The sequence below is a fragment of the Agelaius phoeniceus genome, chromosome 16, assembly GCF_051311805.1.
Source record: "Agelaius phoeniceus isolate bAgePho1 chromosome 16, bAgePho1.hap1, whole genome shotgun sequence".
NCBI classification, from domain to species: domain Eukaryota; kingdom Metazoa; phylum Chordata; class Aves; order Passeriformes; family Icteridae; genus Agelaius; species Agelaius phoeniceus.
Window position 1 is genome coordinate 4,345,265 of NC_135280.1, and position 10,692 is coordinate 4,355,956.

Consider the following 10,692-nt stretch of genomic DNA (forward strand, 5'->3'; position numbering starts at 1 on the left):
TTGTTTTCTGTAGAAAGAATTGTGGAATTTCTGGTTTGCTTTCATCTCCCTTAATCTCTCTAGGCCTGGGCATTTGTTCCATACTCTGCCCAGATGTCCCTGACCCTCCCTGTTTCTCCCAGCTCTCAGGGGCAGCATGGCAGTGCCACCACCTCAGTGTCAGGGACACTCCACTGTCACTGGAGCAGCAGGGAGAGCAAAGGCAAAGCAGGGAGCTCAGACAGAAATACACAGACAGAAATACCCTGGCACAGAGCTGCTGGAGGTGGAGTTTTTAATGAAAAAGGAAACAAGTTTTTAAGGTCCTGTTTTTAATGAAAGAGGAAACAAGTCCTTAATACCCCTTCTAAAGGTAAGGAGCACCCCCCCCAGCTTGTTGTACATTTGGTTTTTAGTGTACAAGTGTATAAACGCAATTTTGGACTGCAATTAGGCAAATGCTACAAACATCATGTCACCCTCACCCCAGCTTATTAAAAAGAAAAAGGAGTTCCATGAAAAATTAATAGGTCTGGGAGTTGAGAGACCTTGGTAATAAGCAGTGAGTTTTCCTTCTGTAACAACTCACTTTTTCAATCTGCTGGCATCTGAGTAACTCCTTGGAGTCTCCTAAACTGCAGAGTCCTGAAGTGACAAGAATTGCAGTGCTGAACAGGAGGGAGGGTGCACCCAGCAAGCTGCTGCCTCCTCTCCTGGAGCACAGCTGACCTACTGTCAGCACAGAATGCTGGTTTGGAACTGCAGTGCCTTCACTGGACAGGACTGCTGGAACTCCACAAACACTCCACACCTCTAAAAGCACATCCCTGCTCTCTCACTAACCCCTTCCATTTCTGAGACAGATGCAGTGACAGGAAAAGGCCTGAATTTTACTATCTTCTGTCTTTTGCCAGGTGTAGACCCAGCTCAGGTGGAATTGTGTGTCAGAAGCAGAGCTATTCTCTCCTAAAAACAGCTGCTGGTACAAAACCCAGGGGCTCTGTCACACATAAAGCTGTGCACAGAGCAAGAGGCAAGTGTGCTGCTTTCCTCAGAAGGCACAGAGCAAACCTTCAGCCTCAGCAGCAAGAGATCCAACTACACCTCAGCCCATTGTACTGCTGCAGGGAGGAGGTTTGTGCAGTCCTTCCACTGCTTCAGATGCTGCAGCCCCAAAATCAGTGCCATGTTTGCCTCTCCACAGGCTGCAGGAGGATAAAGGATGCTCAGTAACACCTGCTGGAAAAGAACCCACCATGGTTTGATCTGCTGCTGAAGGTACTGGTTCATTTGGGGTTTTTCTAGGTTGCAGAGTTTCTTAGCACATGGGAAGATACTGGGGCAAGTTGCAAACTGCACTCTTCCCTAAGTTTTTAAAAAACTGGCATTTTTTTCTCAGAAAATGATGTTGCCATTCACACTATGTCTGCTGGTTTCTAATTGTTACCAAAGCTAATCACAGATCAAATTTATCTTGAAAAATCTTTAAGTGTAAGTTTCTCTCAAAAGTTGGAAACTGAGTATTTTAGGAATGAAAAATAGGAGCACTTGAAAAAAGAATCAGCAAAATGGACCTGCTTCTGGCTTCAATTAAAACCAAAGTCTGCATGTTGGTGTCACTGCTGAGATCAAACAAGTCTGTGATCCATAGGAGAAAATTTGTAATGCCAAGGATGATCAGCTTCTGACTCCTTAAATGCCACTTTCTGCTCCAGACCTCAAAATGCACAAGGGAAGCTGAGAGCTCTGTTTATAGAATAAATACAGAAAGGTCAAACAAGTGTCCCTTAAAACCAGTCTCCATCAGCTGCAGCTACTCTGGCTCTAAAAGGAGCCTGCAACAGCTTGTTTTCAGTCACTCTTGTTTTTTTTAATGCTTCCTTATGTAGGTATGGTCTGGTGCTTTCCTAAAAGACAACAACTTAAAAAAAAAGAACAAATACCATTCTTAATGTTTTTACTTTGAAAAAGAAACAACAGTTTATTGGAAATGACACTTAACCAAAAAATATTCATCAGTATTAAAGCAAAGATTTTCTAACCCATTTAACAGATAACAAAACCATCCTTCTCCTCCAGAAGAAAACTGCTTGAGCACTTCTCCTTCACAGCAAAAGCTGTGTTCAGTAACAGTCAACTTCATTATCCTCTATGGTCCCCACAGCAGCAAGGATGTCCTGTAAGAGGGACTGAGGGCTTTCCTCCACATGGTCACTGCTTTTATTTAGCTCATCATGCAGCTCCAGTAAGTCTATTGCACCCAAAGCTAACATCATGCTCTCTGGGTCTTGGAAATCCACCCCAACATCACCATCCACAGGGAAGTTCTGAGCCAGAGAACCCTGTCTTAATGTCCTCTGTAACCAGGCAATGCCACGTCCTGCAGGTGAATCTTCAATCTCCTGTGGATTCTCCAAAGTACTCATGGGGTAGAAATGACCTCTCAAGCCAACCAGCACATCACAGGCTCTCTGCCCCACGGGTTTGTCACAGTCACACAAAGAGCCAAACAGGAACCCAAAGAGCTTTGCTCGACAGAACACCTGCAGCAGCTCCTTCTGAGGGGTGGAACTGGGGACTGCAGAGGACACAGGAGCATAGGGACACTGGGAAAGCTGGCAAATGGTCTGACTACAGAAAACTTCAACCAGCTCCAAACCACCCAGTCTGACTTCCCAGTCTAAGTCATGCTCCACAGTCTGGATGACTCTAGAGACAAAGTGCTCTGTATCTTCCAGCTGACCTGTGCAGCCTTCTCTCAGCCACTTGGTGAAGATGCTGATAACAGCCCTCCTAGGAAAGCCCTCTGAGTCTGTTGACAAGATTTCCTGAAGCTTTGCTACAATGCTCTGGATGCAAAAAGACAAAAGAGAAAGCACAGTGAGGGGAGGGACATGCAAAGAAACAAAAACAACAGAGGTGCAAAATCTTCTCATTACTGGTTGTGCAACCTGCCTGCATCAGCAGATAACTTGTGAAGAAAATGATAAGCAGTACAGCAGTAAACTGATGGGAATTGCTCATGCAGAAAAGGTTATCCTACCTCTTTGTTGTATTGATTGCCTGTGACAGGTGACTCTGGAGCAAAGCAAGCAATGGGGGCCAGGTGTCCCACGGCAGTCACGGCGCTCGCTCGCACGTAGCTCTCCGGGTCCTCCAGCAGATTTTCTGTCAGCCTCAGCACCTCTGAGGACAGGAGGCACTGCCTGAACTCCTTCTGGTCTGTAAAAACAAGACAGCAATCCAAAGAAGTGGGATTTTATTCCCTCTGAGCATGAAGCTGTTTCCAATGCAAACAGCCCTTTGCCTCATTCAAGGATGGCCACTGCCTGCAGGGACAGCTGCTGGGGAGAGGAGCTGCTGCAGGACCAGGCAGATGTTCTGTGTCAGGCTCCCCCTCTCCCAGCAGCTTTTAGTCAAGCCCTGACAGACACTGGAACTTGGAAAATTGCACTTAGAGTTGTTTTAACAGCAAGAAAAAACTTTCTGCAAGTGGGGACACGGTTCCAGCCTCATCAAATTTATGCCTTTGCTTAAAGGAGGAAAAAATAGTGTTCCTTTCCTGTTGTTGGGCATATGGCAGGGAAAACAAAAGTAACTGCAGCACTGAGAGGGGCTGCAGGGTAAAGTGCTAATGCAGTTGAGCATGCTGGATACTTCCTTTGTGACCTGGGGACAACAGCAGTTGATAACATTCCCCTCCCTTCCAACACAGCAGAGCTACTGTAGGAAAAGCAGCTTTGCCTCAGTGCTACCTGCTGCAAGGCCTGAGCTATCAGTAAAGCAGAAAATCAGTAATTAATCCCAAGCATATAAAGCAGGTCTAGGCTTTCAGCCTCCTAAAGGCCAGCCCCCAGCCAGTTGAAAGGAACCAGGCCCCAGTGCAGAGCAAACTGAAAACCAGAAAGTGTTCTCTGCCATTAAGCACTGTCACCTGCCTTGACAGACAAGTCTCAACACCTCAATTTAACTCACCAAAACTGCCATCAAGGCAGATACAGCAATCTGAGAAATCAACAGAAAAAGCAGGGTAAGTATATTAATATTTTTGTCTGATTTTGATCATGATCTAAGAGTAAAAATCTTGACACTTCTTTCTTTTCTCAGCCCTCCAGTTACAGGTCAGAAGATGCTTCACCAGCCTGACTGACTTTCACAACCATTAAAGGAAATATTCCTCAAATCTGAACTGGTAAATCTTTGCACCTACCTCTCAAGCACTTAACCATGGAAGTGAGGAACTCCAGGGAAGAATCTCTTACTTCCCAGCAAGGACTGCACAAGCGTTTCTGCAGCACCACCAACACATCTGTAAAAGGCAAGTGACAAACCTGAATGGGTATGAAAAGCAACAAGCCTTACTAAAACACTCACTGTACAACCTCTACACCATTTCATCTCATACAATCCCTTTTGCTGCTGCTGGGTGCTTCTTCCAGAGTTCTGCAAAGCACTATTTGGGCAGCTAAACTTAAATTCAACATAATTGTGAACAAGTGAATCCAGTGCTTTGAGCAGGAAGGGTAGGCAGGAGCAGATTTCATGTGTGCCACTAGCTGCTGTTTGTCCCAGCTGGAACAGCTTCATTACCTTCCAAAATCTTCTCAGTTTGTGGCCACTGACTGTTGGAGGAGGACAGTTCCTGCAAGTGCACCAACCACTTGGATGTAGCTTGAAAGGTTTTCTTTAGAACCTGGGGCAAGGTAAAGCAGATTGACTTTACTACAGGAGGAAGCAGTGCTGCCTTTATGCCTTTAAAGGTAAAATTAATTTTAGCCTCAAACTTATAGGGAAATATAATTATAATTATGCCTCCTCACTAAGAAGCTAACCACAAAAAAATGGTGCTTAAATACAATTTATAACAAACATCTAGAAAATCCCTGTGATCAGCTTAGTATTACAAAGTTCTATACCTCCAGCTTTGGGTTTGCAGCTGCCATCAGAGTCATTCAAACAAAACAAAGCAAAAAACCAAATCCCCTTAATAAAAAGAATTCAGATAATCCATGACCATGTCAAGCTGAGTATGTCAGTGCTACTCTTAGACATGATGGCTCCTGTCTTCTCAAGAACTCTCAATGTACTGGTCAGTAACGTGTTCATTACAATTTTGGCCATTTTCTGCAAGCCACCCAGGACAAGACAAGTGTCTTAGATATTCTAATACAAAGTGAGCTAAGAAACAACTGCAGTCAGACCCTTTATAAGAGTCACACCCCACTGGGGCACACTAATGGACCTGGATCTCTCCCTAGTTCTATACTCACAGTAGGGCTGGTGTTTGGACTCTGCAGATATGCCAGAAGGACATCAAATAGATTTCCTATGAGAGTGTCACACTCTGAAACAGAGAAAACAAACCCAAAGGACCAATACTGAGAGATGGAGCAGCCAAATCCCTGCTGAAATACACAAAGACATATAATTGTACAATTGTTTTGGGTAAGAAAGCAAAGATTAACTCACCTTTTTTCTCTGAGAGTGCTGCAAGGACATCAAGGGCTGACTTTTGCACTCTGAAGCAATTGATCAGATTGCGGCTGATTGTGCTTCCCAGAGGAGAAGTTGGGCTCAGGAAGCCATTGCAGAATTGTAATATTGTCAGGAGAGAGTGCAGCAAAGACACACAGGGTAAATCCACTCTTAAATGTTTCTAATGGGTGAGAAAGAAAAGAAAAGAGTTTCCAGCAACTGTCTTAAGTACAGAGCAGTTTTAGGTCAGAAGGCAGTAAAAAATTGCAACTTCTAATGTGTTCTTAAGGTACCACAATGTCAATAACTACAAATAAATGATCATCCTCTCTTCCAAGAACTGCTGCACAGATGGAAGGAGATTCTTCTGACTGCTTGGGAATGCAGCCCAATTTGTGTTTCTTCTCAGGATCAGTAATTGTAATACAAGTAAGGTATGGTAACAAACTCATCAAGACAAATTTAAAACTCAAGTGCAGTCCCTCTTTAACAGTCTCAGTATCCCTCTGTTTTCCTGTTTAGAGCCTACTGTGCTAAATTTCCTTAAAATATGGAAACCCTCACTGTCAATTCCTCTCCACATTCTGTTATGCTCTACTGAACAAGTTTGCAACCATCTTAACACTGTCTTTCAAGGACCAGTTTGTCTCCCAGCTCTTTTTTTCCCTCTCTGAATGTTACCAGAGACAGCAGCTTCTCCAGGTGGGTGAGGGTCTGACACAGGAGACCAGCACAAGATGTCTTGGAGGACAGAAGACTTTCAACAGTGGCAGGATCACTGACAGACTCATCTAGCAAACCTAGAGGACCAAAGAAGGGAAGAGCTCAGGTCACCAATGAATAGAAAAGGCTGTGATTTTTAAAGCTAACCAAGATATTCAGCTGATGCAGTATGAACATGCCATCAAATGCAACTGGCAGTAGGATTTACCACAAACACTGCTATTGTCCTTGACTTCTCCTGCTCTTTTTCCTCCAGTTTTGGCTGCACCAGGCACTTAAAATACTGGCAACCAGACTGGCCTGTAACTTTTCTGTCACAACTGTACCTGCACATTCCAGAGGCTGGGAGGCTGCTCTCAAAATACAGTCCATTGGCTGAAGCAGAACAGTCAGTGCCTGAATCCTGACATCTTGTGGGCTTCAAGGAAGAAACAGCAGTTACCAACACAAGTAAACTTCAATTCCTTCCCAAATACTTGCCCCCAAATGCTGAGCAGGATAATGATTTTCATGCAGGCTTTTAAACAAGCCAGCGATGACAGAGCAACAAAAGCAGTATCACAATCTGAGCCTTCTTCCAATGCTAAATGAAAGCAGAGGAGAAACAAGTTTTGAATTTAGAAGTAGCTTTGTCAAGCTAAGCAAATAGAGAGTGGGATCTTGTGTAAGGAGGCTGGGAGAGAGGAATATCTTGTCCAAAAAGTGTCCTTCTATCTAAGAACAAAAGTGTTATTTAGCCTGGAAATCAGTATCTGTATGTACACTATTCATCTGATGATTTCCTGCTGTTTTTCACTACCTAAAGGGGAATCATGGAGCAGAAACACCTGCACAGTGCAGAAATTTCATTGCTTTAAGTCCTACCATTTGCAGAGCTTCAAAAGTCCCACTGCCAGAGGACCTGCTTGTACTGGGGTTAAGTGTTCCAGAGCAGAAGTTACTAATGCCCAAAAGCTGCCTTCAGTGCCACAAAATGCAGGGGATCTGAGAAGAGAGAAGTGTAAGTGTAACCCATCCCAGGGTGGCAAACAGATCTATCTCAGCACGGGCTCCAAGGTGCCACAAGATCTTTACCGTGCCACGTTCAGCAGAAGATTGGCCAGCAGGGGCTGGGCTTGAACAGTCTCCTCCAGCAGAAAGGATTCTATTTGCTTTGCTATGTCCAACCAAAGGGCTTCAGTCCATGCAGCATAGCAACTGCCAAAACAACTGCCAAACAAACTGCTCAGCAGCTTCAGTGACTGCTCAATGTGAGAGGCAGAGCTGGACTGAAGGGACTCTTTGATGTGCTTTACAATCATCTGGGCACAGCCTGGCCAGTCACAGTCCTTGGTACTGAGAGCTTTGGGTGTTTCAGACTCTAGGGAGAAGGTGAGCATGTGCACCAGGAGCTGGCTGGCAGCTGAAGCCACAAACAGGCTGGGATCTCCTTGCAGAGTGAAGATCACATCCATGCCTCCTGTGGGAAAACAAAACAAGTCACTGGAGCAACAAATAACCAGTTATGACTCCAATTCAGGTACCACACAGCTTTAAATGGTGGTGATGGGGTTTTCTTATACTTTATTTTGTAGTCTCTACTCAAAGTCAGCCAGCAAACAGAAGAAAATGAAATTGTTTCAGATCCTCAGGGGTTTAATAACTCAGGATCAGACTTCAATATAACATCAGTAACATTAGGAGAGTTGACAGAACACTCAATGTGTATTTATGGACAGAGCCTGTACCATCTCTGGACATAACCAGTAGGAAAAACATGAACAGCAGTATCAGCACCACTTTTCCATCACAGGGACAGCAGCATGTGCTGCACTTCAATACCAATCCAGTCTTTTAGACCCCTCTGTACATGGGATCTAAAGATGGTGTTAACAGCATCATTTACATACCTCCATAACAATAGGACTGCAAATGTGTGCAAGCACAAAGAGATAAATGAGCCTCTGCTTAGTTTTTCTGCACTAAAAGCATGCTGAAATGTACCCTTTAGTAGGAGTTACAAATAAGAATACAGATAGCTCTTAATTTTATAAGAGCAATTTTATAAGATTCTTTCCCCCTGAAAAAAGCACCACCTTCAGTGTTTGGAGGAAAAAACCAGATGCATAACTAACTTAACAAAAGTTAAATTACTGCTTAGCTAACTTAACCAACATCTTTCTATCACTTTGTTTTTTGACAAATGGCTTACTTTAACCTTAAATAAACCAAGATACCATCTTGCTCATTTGCCACCTGAGCAAGAGGCTGGGATGGCAGGGGCCCAGCAGGGAGGGGGGTGGCAGCCCCAGCAGCACTCACCCGTGGAGCAGAGGCAGTGCAGGGCAGGCAGGTGGTGCAGCATGCTGTGCACACCCTTCAGCCAGAGCACCACCTTCAGTGTTTGGAGGAAAAAACCAAATGCATAACTAACTTAACAAAAGTTAACTTACTGCTTAGCTAACTTAACCAACATCTTTCAACGACTCAGTTTTTTGGACAAATAGCTCACTTTAACCTTAAATAAACCAAGACACCCATCCTGCACAGCAAGGGGCACGTCAGGGAGGGCGGTGGCAGCCCCAGCAGCACTCACCCGTGGAGCAGAGGCAGTGCAGGGCAGGCAGGTGGTGCAGCATGCTGTGCACACCCTTCAGCCAGGCGCTGCGCACCGACGCCTCCTCCCACGCCGCGCCGCCCCGTGGCCCCTCCGGGCCAAAGAGCCTCCCCAGCAGCTTCTCCTGCTGAGGCAAGGCAGAAAACGAGAGTAAACAGGGAGAAAAGGGGCTGCTCTGTGCCAGTCAAGAGTATCAGTGCTGTGGTGAAACCTCCTCTTGCTACAAGTATCATAAAATGGGCAGTGTTCAGAATCTCACGCTTAAAGGCAACATGTGGATAAACCAGGGTGTTCAAAACCAAAACTGCTTTGTTTGCAGGTGCTAATAGACAGCTTATGTGTGTCAGTTCCATCAGAATGCTTTATACACTTGTACACATCTCTTCCCTGAATGTTTTTTGGGTTTTGTACTAAAATGTATCCTGATGCAGAAAGCACTGCTTTAAAAAGCTCCCTTGTTTTTGCCGGGAATCAAAAATTTCCTGTCAACCTGCTACAGAGTGAAAACAAATCTGTTAGTGCAGTTTAGATCTGCAGGATCTGTCCTGGGATGCAGTACTGTGCAGTGGCTGCTGAGAGGTCGTGTTCACAGAATGACTAGGTTGGCAGAGATCTTCATAGAGTCCAACCCAGAGCTGGGTTACCCCATACACTCTTTTCAACTACAAATGGAAGCACTACCCATCAGCATTCACAGTCCTGCTGTGGTGAGACAGAAGTGAGAAGCAGCTGTACATGAGGATCGAACAGGAATGGTGATGGGAGGTCTTTGCTGTCGAATCACTTCTGCTGAATTGTTCCATGTAAGCCATACTTTTACTAAGCAGAACACGCACGTTTTTAGGGACTGTGCATACAGAAGGAGCAGACAGACACACAGCAGCAGGTACCTGGGTCAGTGGTACCCAGCTCACCTGCAGGTGCTGGAAGCGGCTTTCGGACGAGGCGAGGATCCCGGCCAGCTGCAGGGTGAAGGACAGGATGCCAGGGCTGGGATCTGCCAGGGCCAGCACGGAGCTGAGGAGCTCTGTCAGACACGGGTTGTCCTGCACCAGCTCCACAGTGGGGTCTGCCCAGGACAGCAGAAAACATCAGCTCGCTGCCAGGACTGAGCTCTGCAGAGCTTCCAAAGCCACACTGCCAGGACTGTCCTGTCTCACTAAAGCGGTTCCCTGAGCTGAGTGGTTCAAAAGCAAAACTGCTTTGTTTGCAGGTGCTAAGGGACAACTTACATGTACCAGTTCCATCAGACTGCTTTATACACCTGTACACATCTCTTCCCTGAATGAGGCCTTTTGGGTTTTGTATTAAAATACAAAATTTGTGTTAAGCCCTGCCAGCCGCTAGAACTGATGAGTTCGGGTGCACCCACAGCATTTTTGGGTGACACAGCACCTCAGACAGCTGTGCAAGCATTCCAATCCCACCTGGACCCCTGTTCCCGTGTCCCTGCCTTGGCATGGTCGCACTGGATGATCTCCAGACATCCCTTCCAACCCGAACTGCTCTGCGATCCCGGATGGATCTCGGCTCCCCTCGGACCGGCCCCTGCCAGCCCCCGGCGCTCACCGAACCACGTCAGGCTGCGGAACCAGTCCAGCAGTTTCTCCAGGCAGGTGTCGTCGAGGCCGGGCTGCCGCGGGTCGGCCAGGGCGGCGCAGACTCCGGGCAGCAGCACGGCGCACTCGCGGGTCATGGCAAAACGGCGGCGGGCCCGGGCCACGAAGCGGGACTGGGGGTCGCACATGGCCGGGGCCACCGGGACCGGACTGAACCGAACCGAGCCGGGCCAGCCCAGCCGCACCGCGAGTGTCGCAAAGGGGGCGTGGCCAGCGGAGCGGGGGCGTGGCCAGTGGCCGGTCAGGGGGCGTGACCCGGGCGCGCTCCAGGGACAGGCGGTGGCTGCGGGACGGTAGCGG

At 46.7% G+C, this 10,692-nt stretch overlaps 1 protein-coding gene across 3 annotated transcripts; it reads right to left on the reverse strand.

The window, feature by feature from the left end:
- Window positions 1-1,919: 1,919 nt before the first annotated feature.
- Window positions 1,920-10,520, reverse strand: BRAT1 (BRCA1 associated ATM activator 1). 3 transcript variants are annotated; one of them, XM_054643815.2, is made up of 13 exons: window positions 10,343-10,520; window positions 9,688-9,842; window positions 8,753-8,897; window positions 7,252-7,636; window positions 7,042-7,161; window positions 6,504-6,595; window positions 6,136-6,254; window positions 5,449-5,635; window positions 5,250-5,323; window positions 4,570-4,672; window positions 4,190-4,288; window positions 3,023-3,201; window positions 1,920-2,828 (listed from the first exon to the last, which is right to left on the reverse strand). In XM_054643815.2, exons 1-13 carry the CDS (start codon window positions 10,518-10,520, stop codon window positions 2,103-2,105), a joined length of 2,562 nt encoding a protein of 853 aa, XP_054499790.2. In that variant the 3' UTR covers window positions 1,920-2,102. The 3 variants fall into 3 exon arrangements, with proteins under 3 accessions (XP_054499790.2, XP_077042924.1, XP_054499789.1); XM_077186809.1 differs by having other exon boundaries at window positions 8,753-8,900; XM_054643814.2 differs by lacking the exons at window positions 8,753-8,897; window positions 9,688-9,842; window positions 10,343-10,520 and adding an exon at window positions 8,479-8,682.
- Window positions 10,521-10,692: the final 172 nt, after the last annotated feature.

Coding starts and splice junctions, on each gene's coding strand:
- BRAT1 (XM_077186809.1), bottom strand. CDS start 10,520: ATGTGCGACCCCCAGTCCCGCTTCGTGGCCCGGGCCCGCCGCCGTTTT. Junction 4,289..4,569: donor AACTGAGAAGATTTTGGAAG/GTAATGAAGCTG, acceptor TGCCTTTTACAG/ATGTGTTGGTGGTGCTGCAG. Junction 3,202..4,189: donor CATGGTTAAGTGCTTGAGAG/GTAGGTGCAAAG, acceptor TTGTTTTTACAG/ACCAGAAGGAGTTCAGGCAG.